Below are 17,388 nucleotides of genomic sequence, written 5' to 3'. Positions count from 1 at the left end.
CATCGTCTGTGAGACTTGTTAATCCTTTAAATCACGAATATCAAAATCTAGTGCGTTGTCATTTAATGCTGCCAGGGACGATTCGAAGAAATCGGAATATCGTTCGAAATATATTTCGTATCGCTGATCCTTATGATCAACTTCTGAAAACCTGTTAATAATCCACTCTCCGTAGCTGTATAAACCGCGAGATGTAAGTTACTTCACTCACCTCCTGCAATACTGTTGCATTTACGCAACTTTGAACCATTATTTCCGTGCCTGGCCTTTAATGAACCAAACCGAAGATATTAAAGCGTAAGATTAATCCAGAAAAATGTAATGGTACGCGTAAACACACAAGTATCGATTAAACGGAACAACTTGCAAATTCCTGCTTCCCTGCTGATCTTAGGTGGCCACGGTACTCCGGCATTATCGTCATTAAGCATCATCCAGCGGCACGGTTATTAAATTATATCATATCATTATTCAATATTACCATGATCTTCACGGTGAAGTCGATTTCGCACGGTCGTCTGAACGCCCCTAAAAGTCCCTTCGTGATCTTCTTTTTCCAGCTAGATGGTCCTGAACCGAGTCAAGCAAAAAGGTGAAAAAGGAGAGATGAAAAAGGAGATGAAGGGGCAGGAGGTGGTTTTAACGCCGAATTCTCTTCTCGAAGGACGAACAATCCTCGTTCCTCGAGTACTTCGTGGTGGGTGGTGCGTACTACACCGACCAGAGCGTTCGTTCTCTCGAGTGGTTCCGATGTACCGTTGGAATCGGTCGCAACCGCCAGCCTAAAGAATTTCCCGCTCTAGAGTCTCATGTTGAAAAATATTCATCTGCCCGTATAGTAGGTGGGAACAATATAGCGAGGTCGTAACATAAAGCGTTAACTAGAGTCACCAATTGATCTAGCTGGATCGTACGCATTCCGCATTCTGCACGCACGCGTAAGTACACTCTTGTTCATAAGAATCTCCGTAAGAAAATAAGGACACTTACGATAACACGAATACGGTTTGTTAGGCCGTACATATTTACGTAAATTTGCATTTCTACGATTACCAGTAAGAAGGAATTTAGGTAGATAATTGTTTCATCTACTCGATATTTATTGTACTTGGTTGGACAAAATTTCTCAAAGTTTCGTATTTCATGCATCGTAAGCTTCGAGCAGAAGCTCGTAAGGGCTGGTCGTTCGTGTCCGTTAATCGTTTCTCCGTAAAATAGCTGCATGTAGTTCTTACAAACTGCAGTACGTAATTCTTACTCTTTAACGCGTTCTTTCAAGTATTTACGAAACAACGAATAAATGTTTCAAAGGAAACGAAGAAAATAACGAATAAGATGAAAAATAAGGAAGAAGGTCCAGTTTGATTTATTACCGCAAAGAATTAACGATATTTCTCTTTGTATAAATATCGACGATAATATCTCCGTGTTTATCTTTCGGAAAAAAAATATGGATCTTATCAGGAATTAACAAAAGATAAAAATTAATTCGCAAGAATCACAGGAACTAAACTGGAAACGGAAACGTCCTACGAAGGGAATCACGTTGAAGCAGCATGAAGCAATAGAAAGGTAGCGCCGATTGCGGAGCTTAAAAATAGCAATGACGACTGATCCGTCCACGCGTGCACACCGATCGGTTCATATCGGTTTGGACTCGACTGTCGTAGGCTTTGCTAGAGGCAGGTCAAGGCGCCGCGGGAACACGCTCGTAAACCACCCCTCGCAAATCCTTGTCGCGCAACCCATTCGAGTGGTACCACGGCACGTATTCTTGTTGGTTGTTGCGAGTACCGTGTACTTCGATTGAGCGATCACGTTCGATTCGTACAATCTCTCCTTTTTTTCTCTGCGTCGCGCAAAGATTCGAGCACAGATAACGCGCAATTAACAAACATGGAAATTAAATCCAGTTCACTTGCTCGTGGATAGCCGTACGCGGCGGACAGTGTATAAGTGGCAGCCGATATTTTTCGATCCTTGTCTCGATCGCGAAGGCTATGTATCGAGATTATACGCGATCTTTCGCGGATAAGATGGACATCGTTTTATCGTGCTTTCTGTTTCTCGATATAAAGACATGTAGACGGAAGCGACACGGTAAGATCAGTCGAGTCCCTACTTGTGATCTCCGTACGAAATAGATTTCTTCAGTCGGAATTTAATTGAATAAAAATATATCGATATAGACACGCTTGGATTCGTAGGTTGCAGTTGTTTATACAAATCCATGTGTCTCTGAGCACGATGAGAGAGACGTAACCTACATAAGGATTTGCATATTATACTAATGATACTTTTTGTACAATTTTCTACGTACATGTATACACATAAATATTCACAATGTGGTTATTAGTATTTATACGATATTATAAATTTCTATATACGCACGAATTCTAAACAGCTTTCGAATTTATTCTATTAAGTACGAAGCAATCGCCATAAAGTTTTAAACGCGACTCGCTGTCAAACCTCGAAAGATTAATATTCTAGAATCAATCAACTTTTGTGAAGCTTGAAAATCTCGGCTGATTATTTCGGTGTCCAGGACGTTTCGTATCTATGACTTAACCGAGAAATGTTTCATCGAGGAATATAACGCGTTTTACGTTTAAAGCTTCAGGATGATTAAATGGAAGAGGTGGACCGGAATGTTCGCGAAACATCGAAACAGAGCGCAACGTGCTAATTGAAAGCCGAGGAATCGCAAACACGTTGATATAGCGCGTTTAAAAGCGCGACATCGAGGGCCGCGAATTAAAAAAGAGCGGAAGGTAGAAACAGGGAGCGCAAGAAGCGAAACGCTAACAGAGGATCGCTTCCGCGATGCATGCCGAAGGAAAAGGGGGGCTTTCATTATATTTGCCGAATGCGAGGCGACTTCTTCATTTGCGCTGAAGAGAAGAGACATCCGCCGGCCCGTGTTTTGTCCCTGATACCTCGGCGAAGTGGTTGTTGCGGAGGCGCGTGGGCGACCGGAAACTCTCCCTCCCACATTCGCGTGCCCTACCTCTTCGAAGGGACTTTCAGAGAAGAACACAGCATCCAAAGAGAACGGAGATGGAGTACCGAGAGAAAGAGAGAGAGAGGAAAATAGAACGCGAGGAAAAGAGAAAGGAGGAGGGAACGACGTGTGTTGCCGCGTCCCTCCGATCCAACAACAAGTCCTCAAAAACCGCGTACAATTCTACGGAAATATTTTTATCACGGTACAATACTGTCCAGTCGATTAACTGCGCTAACATCCATAAGTCATGATACGTTCGATGAACTCGTAGTAAATACCATTGTAAGAAATGATCTATATCTTGATTTATCGTCGAATGAAGATTAGGTGGACTAGGTTTAGAAAAATAATTTTTATCGCGAGAAAAGTGAGCAGATTTTCTTAAATACAGTTCTTCTGCGATGTAAGTATAAATGTGTGTAGCTACCGGTAGCAATTGCGTGTTACGATGTTGTTATTGATCGCTATGATTTTGTTACGAGATATTGAAATGTATCGAGTAGAAATTAAAGATGCTACAGCAATCTGTTTGCTTTTCTGGTAAACACGAGCCTTCCGATCGGAAACTATGAGACTACGAAACCATAAATTAAAAAAGATATTCTTCTTTAATCAGTGACATTAAAATGACATTAAAGTCGTAAAATCGGCTAAAGTATACTTGCATTTTTTCTGTAATCATAGTTTGCTAATTTTATACGTGACCTTTAATGAAATAGTTCTGTAATAAAATCTTCCAAACATAGTGTAATTTAGTTTCTCCTACGACGTACAGTCAGCGTAGAAAGTATTCCTACAATACTTAACTTTGACAGAATTTTAACAAATAACAAATATGTACATATTCATACAAGACTGTGGAATAGTTAAAAAGAAAAGCAATAATGCGCCACCTGTTCCGCTTGTGAAAATGTTAATAAACATTTAGCAAATGGGAAAAGTATATGCGTAAGAAGTACTCGCACAGTTGCAGCTTTGCAGCATAAAATATACCTTAAAAACTAAACTCTGTATCAAAGTGCAGGAAAAGATGGGCAAAGAGACAATTTCATCCTGATGTAAGATAACGATCGGAAGCATAATGTTACTAATACGCGAGCGTGGGTCTTATGTAATGTTCGGAAACACTTGAAAACACCTCCACAATCCTCAGATATAAACATTATTGGAAATATATGGGACAGAATGATTTAAGGAGAATTCTATTAAAAGAATGGAAAGACATTCCAAGTCGAGTAGTCGTCGATTTGATAAATTCAATGTCACGAAAGTTTCAAACCATAATAGAATAAAGAAGAAACACCACGAAGCATTAAAGTAATTAAACAACCTAGTGATTTCCTCTACTAAATACTAGGTCTAATTCTTATTAATTTTCCCCAGCGAACCGTAACTCTACGAATACTTATCACGCATACATTTTTCTCACTTCCTTTTTATTCCACAAATTATTCCACATACTTGTAAGAATACATACGTACTTTCTATTCGTTAAAATTTTGTTGCTAAACGATGTTCTACGATATTTTTATCGAAATTAATTTCGAAATAAACGATATATGTATTTTTGACATTGGCTGTTTCATCTTGTAATCTTCATTTACTTAAACCGATCCTAAGTGTATTAAGTGTCTCATGAACAGAAACGTATCTCGAGCATCGCTAATATTTTAGAGAAAATATTTTTAATCACGAGCGACTAAATCGATACCAACAGTACTTCTCTCCGTCTCCGGATCCCATGGACACGACGAAGACTGTTAATTAAGCGACAATGTCTCCGGTTTCTTGGACGGTGCTTTACGCGAGCCAGGAATTACGTAAACGATGGATTTCTTCAAAAGTCGAGGAGAATGTTCGATGATCGAAGCGGACACATATTATCCTATGGCGTGTGTGACCAAGTGTCGTTGCGTCAATCGATTTTTCTTACGAATGAACCAGGGCGCGTACGGTTTTAATTACGACCCGTTCGACATGAACACGGTGTGTCGAACTATTTTCTCGGACCAACCGAAAGCTGAAATGAAACTTAATTGACAGGTAAATTTATCACCAGGAGGATCGATCGTCCCTTAGGCCCTAGACCACTTTCACCCGAAATTTATTCCGATCTTAACTAATGGCGCTGGAACTCGTGCGCGGCCCGTAATCGATTAGTATCGACAATGAACGAAAATGAGTATGAAACGTATCATTAATCCTGCGCCCAGTCGCGCAACAACGGCCACACATTCGATCACAATGACTCGAATCAACCCTTAGTCTACCTACTCTCTCTATCTTCTTATTTTTTCTCTCATGCTTCGGCCACTTGGCTAACGCTGAAACGTAATAATTAGTCGTTGAGTAATCGAATTGGAAAGCGACCGGTTGAAAGGAAAGCTAATTACCATTCAAGCAAAGGAGCGAGCAAAAGGAAAATGTCGTTGGAAAAGGAAAAGACCCTGCTGCGATCCTCCGATCTTTTATGCTTCGATCTCGCTTTCGTTCCGACCGGGAACACGACTTTTAATGACGTAAGAAAATCTTTGCTATGAAATTGAAACGAGAGATATGCGTATCAATAACGATTCTTTCGCATTTCCTCTCGCATGTTCACCGTTACTCTGAAAAATTAACTACACCTTACTTGTATCTGCAAGATTTAAAATCAATCTGAATGGAAACTTGGCAATGTTTCACCAACTTCATATCCCACGATTATAAAAGTTCCCGATTAGAAGAAATTGAACTGATACTACATGCAGTGAAATTTTGCAAGACGCAAGTTACAAGTTATCAACGCTAACAAACTCTCTTGCGTAACAACACACCAAGTTCGATAATCAGATAAACGAAGATCTTCGAGTAAATTGTATAAACTGTACAAATGACGGGTCAGCTGCAAATTCATACTGTCATTTGTTAAATATCATGAGAAATATCTTACTTGGAATATTTTATCCTTTATATCGTACGCATTCTGTACACTTTTGCGCTTTCAAATTTCCCAACTAAACAGATAGAAAAACTGGCAGTGTACTTCGAGTTACAGTTAAACCAAAGACTACTCTGAAATTGCATGTTCGCATCGGTGTCTGAAATAATCGAGGAATTTCACTCCAACTGATGCAAAGTTATTGGCCGATGTATCTCCATAAAATACAAGCATCAGTGGAACCGCGAGGGGAGCTAAGGGAACGGCATTCGAACAGAATAGAAATCTACAAATTGTTCTCCATTTTGCCTGAATCGCGTCCCCACCACGATGCAGGGTGTTGCGCCAGGTTTACCACTCCGTGAGCGCTATCCGGACACCTGAATCGAGAGGATTTTCACAACGGAGCTGGCTGACGCGAGAGAGCTCCGGCTAGGTTGTCGCGTGGGCGACCGGAAACCGTACCTTCCTACCGTCTTTGGTCGTCACTCGACGACTACACGGGGAAGGGGCACCCGGGGCAGAAGGGAGGAGAGAGAAAAGGCAGACCGACCGGCCAAGAACTGGCGCAGCTCTCCTTCAACGTTCTCCACAACAGCCAGTACTTACTCGCGGCCGAGGGCGGATCTCTGTCCTCATCGTCACGTAACGTTTTCACGTACCAAGAGACCCTACAGGGATTCCTACTTACCGATCCACCACTCTGATAGAGATGAAGATCTCGACTCTTCCGTTTCCGCAACAGCGATTAATTAATTCCACGTTCTAATGTTGCGACATTAACGATCTAACGGTGATGGACCAATGAAACTTTTATGACGAGTTTATGGTATAACATGCTCGAGGCCAGAGTACTCTCTTCACTGGTTCTGTTTCGTAAAAATTGTTTTCGCGTTGGTAATGAAATTTGCATGTACACTTTCGCTTGAAAGTCTCGGGAAACGTAATATTTTTAAGAAAACTTTGGTATTTCGTGTAGATCGTAAAGTATGTTTTATATGCACTTTTAACACTCGTGTAGATTAATACATTTATCGTGTTAATATACACGTTATACGTAACCTGTCTCCTTTGTTGTATGAACATGTTAAATTATTTCTTCGTACGTTTTAACGATTATCTGATATCTTTTTTTATTCCCTGGCAAACGTAATCGTCCTAAGACGAGTAGGTTTCTCTTTTTTTTCTTTTCAGCGGGAATTGTATATTACGCCAAGACTGTAGATTTTTAAGCAAGTTTACGCGCATTCTCTGCACTTTTGCATCTTTAAGTCTCGCACAAATAGAGTAAAAATCCGCAGTCTAGTTACGCATTCCAGTATATTCTTATCATTCCGATTCATTTCGATACCTAACAATTCTTTCAGCGTATTACGAGTTTGTTACCTCTCACTCTGTTTTGTTCCGCAATTACATTGCTCTTCGAACAACTTTCCGTTATTTCTGATGGCTTTCATCGTCTTCAATTATCACGTTGCGCTTCGAGCATCACTACGAGTCAGATAAATCAATTCCTCAAAATGATTTTAATAAAGAACCGAACGAAAATGTTCCTTGTTCCCCCTATTATATATCAAAATGTCTTTCTGCTCTCATAATTCGCTTAAGCTTCAACATTCTCTACCTCTTCTCCTACTTGTTTCCCTATACAACGAACGGAATTAAAAAATCATACCGCTACATGAAAAGCTCTTCCGTGACGAAGGGTCGATGGGAACATCCACCGATAAAGAATATCAATGATGTATCTGAAAACATGTCGAAACGCGCGAGATACTAAAGAAAAAAAAAAAAAAAACGGAAGAGAGGCAAAAAAAAAATGCTATCTAGGCTCTTCGGATGATAGAAAGGTGATGACCTCGATCCTACGCCTGCCGCGTATAAAACGCCGCGCCGTTCCCGTCTTGCACCTCGTTCCGCCTGTTTCTGCTTGCCTGTTCTGACTGGCCTGCCCACGCCTGCCCTTCTGTCAATTATATTTACTATTTCATTCATACGGCCGCCGCTTGGACCACGAGCCGTGCCCATTCACGAGAACGGCCGCGCATGCCAGATCGCTCGCGCCCGATGGCTATCCGATAGGATAGCGCCTCCATATATGATTCGGATGGAAGTGCACTGCGGGCAAAAATGTAATTGCCGTAATCTAGGATTATACGGTTGCGTAACATCGACGCTAGATATATTCCTTGTGTTTCTATGCGTGTACACGTGAGTCTGTTCGCGTATACCTTCTATTCTCCGTACGGTGTTACGTAATGTTCGAGCTTTCGACGAAATGGAAACGACAGCGTTGCAGGAGATTCCGAAAAGCCTGCACGCTATTAACCCTCGGCGCGCAATGCGAGACGTTAATAAACGGTCTAATGGCCCCAAGCGATTTCTCGGTCGCGTGTTTCCTTGGACAATTTTGCTTAAACTTCGACTTTTTTCTCGAAACAAATTCTAAAATATCTGCCTTTGAAAGCCATTGGATATCGTGGTAGAGGCGTTGACAAGTAGCCACGAATACTTCTACACTTTTTGAACGCCCCGAGGAGGCTAAGAACACAACCTGGTGGCTCTGAACGTCCCACGTTGCGCACCGCGTTAGTAAAAAGGAACTTGCACACGGAGGATCGGTCGAGCCGTTTACCTATTTGCAAAGTTGGTTAATTTCTTGCAAAATAGAAAGTGGTTAAATTATAGGATATAAGTAATCAGTCGTATAGATGCTTTGGCATTAAAATTTGAAATATGTCAAAAGGGGAGTAAGTACGTTATAGTTACAAAACGCCTGTGCGGTAAATAATCACGGATAATGCAGGTACCGCTTTTTTATCTTTTTTATTTTTTGTAAATCTTTGGTTAACAAGTTTCTTTTTTAAAAACGTGTAAGAATTGTCTACGTATCTTGTAGTGTACCTTGAACGTTTCTTTCTTTACTTTCTCACACCGACTCCTCTCGATACACTCGAAGACCGTGAGAATTTTTTCGGCTCCCAAGGGGCGCTCACTAATCGGGCGCTAATTCGCTTGATGCCATAAGGAAACAGACGGGAGGATCTTACTAATTCGAGCCGGTGGACCGTAAAAATATACTGGCTTTCTATCGCCGTATACGGCGTTCTCGTTTAATGAAGAATGCGATCAGTTATTTACATGGCAAATTTGCTCGCGTTCTCGATGAAAATTTATGCTAATCGACTTAATGCCACGGGTTCATAATACGTTTCTAATGATTCAGCGAGGATTAAGTACTGTCAGTTTTGTAAGGTTACACCTACTCGGATTTAAATGACATGAGTTACCCTAGTTCTCTCATTTTTAATCTTTTTCTTAACTCCTTTTTTTTATATACTAATACCTACGATAGATCGATAATATTAATTGGCTCAACCTCACGTCCAGATCGGTGATCGTTGATCATGTGTTGGATTGATTACGAGACCGACGTCGTACCTTAAAGAGGCCGAGAAATTTTTCGAGTTCCAGCGGAAGAGATGAGGTCAACGTTATTTTCTAATAGATGAAACACTCGACGGTACCACACACATACACCGCTGATAGTTGGAATAATTAAGTTTCCACGTTGATCCTCGTATTCCTATAAAGGCATCGGGCTCACGCCTACGCTCAATTCCTTTTCGACTCTTGTGTGACTAGGACTCTGTGATTGCAAAGCCGTTTTAGAATTTAATGATGTTTTCTCAATTTACGCGTGTAATACTCGTCAAGGATTATTACGTTACTAATAAACGATAACTCGTTATCTACTTGACACATTTTCTCGCACTTTATATTTCGGTCACCGATTGGCTGATTTATGCACGATCGTTTTAGCAGATGTGATAATCTTCGCTTGTTTTTTACCTTGATAAATGTCGCGTACAGTCCGAGTAATGCTTTAAAATTACTTATATAACCAAATTTAATCAAAGTATTAATATAAAGTTCTTTTGAGTTTATATTACTGCGTATAAAGCTCAATTTAAGTTTAAACTTTTAAATCGTTCAATTTTACATTCACGTATGTATAACAATGCCATCTCTTAACAACAAAAAATGTAATGTACGAAATTACCGTTATCACCGATCGGTAATGTCGCAGACTACTTTATTTTTTAATATTTATTCACTAAAGTATAGACATATATATGTACATACGTATATTCATAAAAGAAAACAATCTAAGTGATTTATATAAAATTCCTGAATTTCTTTAACGGTAAGTACGACATTTCATCTGCATGCCTTAGTTGAAGTTCAATGTTAGGCTTTTCATTTCTTTTCTATGCAATACATTTTTGTAAGAAATATGATATTTAGTTACAGTATAATTGCATAGAAATTCAATATCTATTGCGTGGAAATCCAGATGCATAAAAGACATACGTAATTTCATCGATCGTGATCGGAAGTGGATGTATATACTTATCTGCTTACACCTATAATTATCTAGTACATACTTATATGTTAATAAATTATTTCGATCCACGAGAATGAAAATGGATCGACCAGAATGAAGTACACTTCACCAAAGTGACCTCCAACCTCGTTCCATTTTCTACATTCATATCACAACTAACGTATAAACTATTACATTTAGTATACCATAGATGAAGTAGCATTAAGAGCAATACTTGAGAACTAAATGCATTAGCCTTGAATGTATAGATAATGCAGGAGGTTTCATCTAAAATTTTTCTATACTTGTGGTACACTATCGCTTTCTCTGTCTAGTACTGTCCATATCGTTTGAACTTGTTGCACACTACTTTGTATACTCGGTCGGTAAGTACGTCATTTCTACCGTAACAGAAAATAACCCACATGTTGCCTCTCTGTTTTTATTCTGTGATTCAGCTGACCAACCATGGAGTCATCAATCCTAAACGCGGTAAAAGCCATTGTATTTTCTTCAATATCTTATCGTCGTGTGTGACTAATAATTGTACCTTCGTCATATGCGCTTAGTTTATGCATTATTCAAATATTAATCGCTATATGCAATGTACTTTTGCATCAGTTAGTTGACTGAATTTTACAAAAACATACGACTGTGCAAGCTACGTCGTATTTTGATATTGAGTTGTCGAAAGTCATATGTTAATTTTGTTTGGTACTGTTAGTGTTTAGATTTTTGTGATTAATGTGTTGTATAAATATTGATATAAAATTTTTTCTACCAAAGGCACACGAAAAACAAAGGAGAGCAGAGGCATTGTTGCAAGAAGGTCGTTTCGAAGAAGCAGCCAAGTGTCATGAAACAGTAGCTAATCTTGTGGCAGAGGCACACGCACAACTGGAATCTAGATTTGTTCATTTGAAGACTTCTAATTTATCTAGTCGGACCCAGCCAATTGTCATTTCCTCTTTCCATTCATTCCTTACTTTAGAATCTCTGGCCCTTCAACGTGATTACCATAAAAGACAAGCTGCTGTAGTTAGGTAACAATCATCTCTTTTCTTGCTACACGATGCAAAGGATATTTGTTCTTATGAAAATTTACTTTTTAGAATGAAACAAGCACAATATGAAGAGTACAAAACTACATTGGAAAATCAACAAAAAGAAATGCTTAGCAAACAGGCAGCTAAACAGGTTGAGAAAGATACGTCTGAGTTTGCAAATGATAAATTTGATGGATCCCTACGGCAAGCTTTATATAGAACCATTGAAGAGCAGGATAGTCTTTTAAGTCTAATCTTAATACCTACCAGCGAGGACAAAGCTTTCAAATATCCAAAGGATACAGGCACTGTTATAGAGGAACTCAAAACTGTTAATTGCCAATTACGTTGTCTGATTGGTAGCTTGCTAAGTCAATTGGAGGTAAAGGAAGAAGAAGTGAGACAGTTGACCGAACAACTTCATGCAGCTAACCTTAATGACGAAAGTAGACTAGATAATGCACATTCCTTACGACTTCCACCTTTAACTCCTCTTGAGATGCCACTTTTTGACTTTAAGTCAACATAAAGTGTTGTACGACAAACGTGATTCTTTTATTACAATATTTCGCCAAATAAGATACAGATATTGTATAAAAAATTAAGTCAGGTCTGTAATAGTACAAAAACTAACATGACAAATTGCTACAGTATTCAGTTTCTTACCGTAGAATTTTAAAGTTCAAATATATTACAATTAACATTTCGTAACATGAGCAGAAATGATGTAACGTATCCAAACTTAATGTATATTAGTACTTATTTTTGTTCATTTGGGGTTCTTCAAAGGGATCAAAATACATATCAATAAAACACAAAATGTGTATTTCGTTCAAAAGTGAATTTTCGAAAACCATGCGTCCATGTATGTGAATAATAAAGTAGTTGATTTATCGATTAAGGTACTGCCAGCTGGATGTTCGCAACTAGAAGTAAATATGTAACACAGTAATGAATATTTCATGAGATTGTACAGAGTCGATATAAAAATGTATCTAACCATTGTTAATCCGCAATTTTGTTGCAATTGCGCACTTTTAAAAATTATCGTCGAAGATGTAGGTAACGTTTGAAAAACTTTGTTATTTATCATGTAATGTCGCACAATAAACATTTCCCAAATCAGACCCTCATCCCTGATTTATCATTACAGATTCGTTCAAATATTTTTTACATTGCTATGGATATGACGAAAAATTTGACGTTCTTCCATAAACGAACAGGTTCACTGTCTTTCGAACTTGTCACGCTGACAGATATATAAATAAAAATGTTTCATTAGAAAGTAAGAAAAAAAAAAAAAAAAAAAAAAGTAAGATAATGATCAAAATTTCTGGCGTAATCTCATGTTACTTGAAACATGAGGCGTTCATTGTTCATTCATCGCAAATGGAAATTCATCGGAAATTTATAATTTGGAGTATGGTTAAGGGATGGAAGGACCAAGTGAAATAATAACGATTTTCATAGGACAGGCTGGCACGCAAATAGCAAACGCTTGTTGGGAATTATTTTGTCTGGAACATGGTGTGTCCCCAAACGGTTCTCTTCGTCAGGGCTATTATCCAATGGACCCTTCTATGCATACTTTTTTTTCAGAGACACAAGTGAGGAAATATATAATAAGCTATCGTTCAAATATTAATATATACTGTGGCGTATATAAATACATTACATACTGTAATTCGTGTTGGAAATGAAATTGAAAGAAGATTCTATGACTACTGAGAATAAGATTAAAAAGCTGTTCAAAATGAAATAAAAATCAAGAATATAAAGTCTGTAAAAATTGCATTGGAGGCTTTACTCTTGAGAAAATTGAGTTTCAAAACTTGTCAAGCATACGTAAACTTGGCTAATTCTCGAGCAGATACAGATAATTGACGGCAAGCTATTCTATGTTCGAAAATAAGACGAAAATGTAAGATAACTTTTTGCTATCTGAAAATCACAGCAGAAAAATGTAATAAATATATGTTCATTGATTTTCTGATTTTAATACTACTTGAAAGCCTTCAACGTGATTTTATTATCTTTCACTTCTGCCACGTATTACGTGCATCATGCATTATTGAATTTCGATAAAAAAATATCACTCAAGTGAATGCAAACACTCTGACTACATGGAAATTCATTTTTAGGCAAGAAAATTGACGCCACGCACGTTAATCATCGATTTAGAGCCCACTGTGATCGACGAGATTAGGACTGGCGTTTATAAAGCTCTTTTCAATCCCGAGTCATTGATCACTGGGAAAGAAGACGCGTCGAACAATTTCGCGACGGGTTATTATTCCATCGGTAGTGAGGCGATCGTCCTTGTGTTGGATCGCGTTCGTAGAATATGGGAAACATGCTCGAAGCCAGCTGGATTTATCGTATTCAGGTTACTGAATTTTGACGAAAGAGTAGGAATGAAACTTATATAAAAGTTCAAAGATTTGTCGGAATTAGAATGCGGATGTTTATGCATTTATGAAAAATTTGAAAATGCATACATAGATATCCAAAGTATAATACTCTCTATAATGTTTACTTCGTAAAACAATTTTTCATCTAGTTTCTAAACGTTTTAATTATATTCAAAAAATTATGAATTTACATAAACAAATATGCGTAGTCTAATCACAACGAAAGATATGCTACTCGTCAAATTATGTTAGCTCAATTTGGTTAAACCTCAACGTTTGTAAAGGTCGATCAGCGGTGGTACCGGAAGTGGTTTCGCCACGCTGTTACTCGAACATCTATCACAGAATTATCCTAAGACGATCACTCTAGACTTTGTTGTCTTTCCATCACCTAACATTGCCACCGTTATCGTGGAACCTTATAATGCAGTCCTTACTACCCATGGTGCATTGGACCACGTGAATTGTTCCTTCCTCGTCGACAACGAAGCTTTATACAACATTTGCGCCAGGTATATTAATTAACGCATTCACTGCTAAAAAGATTCGTCTATTCGAATAAAATAGACGCCAGAAGCAGCGAAAGCGTTAAACTAATAAAGATCAGCAACTTGTTGCATCGCCCTGTTCTTTATTCCCTATAGGAACTTGGATGTTGATTGTGCAACTTACACCAACTTAAATCGCCTGATGGCTCAAGTTGTTTCAAGCATCACAGCTTCGATGAGATTCGAGGGTGCCATAAATCTTAGTCTCGAAGAACTACAAACAAACTTGGTGCCGTATCATAGAATTCATTTCACTTTGGCTACGTACGCACCGCTCATCTCTCCCAGAAAAGCCATGCATTCCGAAATTACCACCCAACAGATCACCTACAGTTGCTTCGAACCTTCTAATCAGGTGGAGTAAAAATCGAAACATCTTAAAGATAATCGATGTTCTGTAAAAGATCCTTAAGAATTCTGACAGTCAAGTAACTTGGAATATGTTAATGATCTTCAAATATTACATTTTTGACTTATTTTCGTATATAGAATTTTCTTCTGTCTAATCTTCTTCAGGCAAATTCACGTATACTTGAGAAGTTGCTAAACACGATTTCTTCGCGAACGGAGCTTGCGATACAATTTTCTTTTATGTTTAATTTTCGTCCCTGAGCAATAGAAGCTTCCATGGCTTCTTCTGTGCCACGAATTTAAGCTCACGGTGTACAGGCAAATTTTATTATTCTTACTTATCCTCGCGATTCGTTCATCACAACTGTATTCATCCTCCAAAGTTTCATCATCTTATTTCATAAATTTCAGATGGTATCATGTGATCCACGCGTAGGAGCTTACACCAGTTGCTGTTTGCTCTATCGTGGAGACGTGGCACCAAATGATGTCAATAGAACGATCGCGTCGTTAAAGGGGGCGAAGTCGATTCGTTTCGTCACTTGGAGTCCGACTGGGTTCAAGGTAATTGCACAGCTTTTTTCCTTTCTCATTTTGCAACAAACAACTACTCGCGATCAACAAGGAACTGGATCGTTGTTAAATGATGCAGCGAATTTCTAGCTCCTTGTTTAACGTACGTTGAAGTCTGATAGCGACAAAAATTGGTACGTTGAACTCTAAATAGATAATCCCGTTTTTTGTTTAGTTAATTAGTTACGAGCTTGTTTAGTCTGGCGAAATAAAATAGACGATTTGCATCATCTATTTTATAAATAAGGATAGAATTCTCGATAATTCTGAATCTTTAAACCTTTTTCGGATTAGCCTGGTTATCTGAATCAGGCAGAAAATTTTTCTGGCGTCAAATTATTACTTACATGTTTCGCTTGAAATATTCTCTCAAATTTGTATTCATTTCGCTTGACATCAAGTCGTTTGAATTCGAGCAACCTGACTAGTCTAAACGAAGTTTAACCGAGAGGAGCTTTAGTATTCAGGTCTCAGATGGAAAATGTCAAAGGCTTTCAAAGATGCGCTATGGTAGTCGAGCAAAATACCTTTCTTGAATTACTAACGTTCTTCTGAACCTTTACCATCGAATCATTCATATCTTCATAAACTTTCACCCAACTTCCCACCTTCCTTCAAACTTTAACTGCTTTAATCACAAACCGCCTCCAACCATAGCTTGTAAGTTACATAGTAAGGTAAAATAGATACCATATATAGTTTGATAGTTTAATTAGTTTCTATCAAAGTCCCTTCCCAAATTCCTTTTTTAGACTATATATATATATACACATAAATTCTCTAATGTAACAGTGTATTTTAGATCGCGAGTTCGACTCTAAAAAATGAAGAAATGAAAGATCTTTGAATAATTTTCATCCCAACCGCCGTATAATATCGCTACGTAAATTGATATAAAGCATGTTTCTAAAACCTAGAGACGGCAAGAACAAGATATTTTATTTTTTTAAGAATTATAAAATTCAAATGATTACTTTCATAGGTAGGAATTAACTATCAGCCAACTACAGCAGTTCCCGGAGGTGACCTAGCCAAGTCGAGGAGGACGGTAATGATGGCCAGCAACAATACCGCTATCAGATATAGATGGTCGATGCTTGTTCGGAAATTCGACTTGATGTTCCAGAAAAGAGCTTTCGTTCACCATTACGTAGGTGAAGGCATGGAGGAAGATTCCTTCGGTGAAGCTTGCGACAACGTCATAACTCTGATTGATGATTATAAGGAGGTCGAGAAGTGATCTTTAAATTGGCAAGCTCTATAGCTTGAAACTTCCTTTCTCCGACAATCATGAAGAATTTAAAATGAGAAAACTATATAAATATACACTGGCTTGCGAAAGTATTCCAACTCTTGTAGACATCCTTTATGAACACACTGTTACGTCGCGCGAGATGGTCCATGCGACATCCTTCTCGGTCTGGCCGCCAAGGCCTACCCCTCGCAATAAACCCAAGGAACCACCATAAACCGAATCTTTTTAGCTTAACTTCTATTCACATAAGTATTTTCGGTTTATGGATGGTCCTTTGAACGGTCCTTGGGTTTGTTGCACGCTCTTGCTAATTACGGAGAAAGCAGATGTGCCCCGCGAAACAGCTGGTTTTTCCCAAGAACAAGGACACCCATGAGCCACATCTGCGGGAGACTTTCTCCTCGTATTTTATTTATTAACATTGGCTATAACCAATGGGCATTGCGGATCGTTACCCTCACTTTTCTACCGAAAGGTGTGAACAACGAATCCGCGTTCTTAGTTCAAAAAGGGTACAGCCACATCGAGCTTTCCTCCTAAATAGTACGAGATGGGTCTAACACTGCTCTTACACACCTCGGATAGTCAACTCTACTGTTCTTTCGCTCATCGGGCAGTCAAGTCTACTATTCTAACAAGTTCTCGGCATTCAACGCGCCAACTCTATCAACCCTCGGGTCAATCATTATACTTTCCCACACGACGAAGTCAAATCATTTCCGTCTACGTTCTAAGTGTTGTAATTTGGTGTAAATATATTTATATTATATAACTGTAGACTACAGTTGTATTCAACAACAAACACCCCTATTATCCCAAAAGAAATAGATCGCCCTGCTCGCGGTGTCGATTCGTATAATCGTAACGGGAATTTACGACTCCCGTTGACG

The 17,388-nt window shown here is 38.6% G+C and overlaps 3 protein-coding genes across 5 annotated transcripts in view; 2 read left to right on the top strand and 1 right to left on the bottom strand.

Annotated features, from left to right (window-relative positions):
* Nucleotides 1–17,388, bottom strand: part of LOC132911899 (double-stranded RNA-specific editase Adar) — a 114,719-nt gene that overhangs the window by 68,128 nt on the left and 29,203 nt on the right. The window lies entirely within an intron of this gene.
* Nucleotides 10,688–12,493, top strand: LOC132912118 (nuclear receptor-binding factor 2-like). Of its 2 annotated transcripts, none has more exons than XM_060969233.1 (3): nucleotides 10,688–10,806; nucleotides 11,101–11,357; nucleotides 11,427–12,493. In XM_060969233.1, the coding sequence occupies exons 1-3, from the start codon at nucleotides 10,783–10,785 to the stop codon at nucleotides 11,887–11,889; spliced, it is 744 nt and encodes a 247-aa protein (XP_060825216.1). In that variant the 5' UTR covers nucleotides 10,688–10,782; the 3' UTR covers nucleotides 11,890–12,493. The 2 variants fall into 2 exon arrangements, with proteins under 2 accessions (XP_060825216.1, XP_060825217.1); XM_060969234.1 differs by lacking the exon at nucleotides 10,688–10,806 and adding an exon at nucleotides 10,846–11,033.
* LOC132912117 (tubulin alpha chain-like) lies at nucleotides 12,634–17,196 on the top strand. The gene is made up of 6 exons (XM_060969232.1): nucleotides 12,634–12,967; nucleotides 13,502–13,746; nucleotides 14,056–14,283; nucleotides 14,416–14,674; nucleotides 15,082–15,234; nucleotides 16,226–17,196. The coding sequence occupies exons 1-6, from the start codon at nucleotides 12,794–12,796 to the stop codon at nucleotides 16,481–16,483; spliced, it is 1,317 nt and encodes a 438-aa protein (XP_060825215.1). The 5' UTR covers nucleotides 12,634–12,793; the 3' UTR covers nucleotides 16,484–17,196.

The sequence above is a fragment of the Bombus pascuorum genome, chromosome 11, assembly GCF_905332965.1.
Source record: "Bombus pascuorum chromosome 11, iyBomPasc1.1, whole genome shotgun sequence".
NCBI classification, from domain to species: Eukaryota; Metazoa; Arthropoda; class Insecta; order Hymenoptera; family Apidae; genus Bombus; species Bombus pascuorum.
This window is presented reverse-complemented; position numbering and strand designations above follow the sequence as displayed.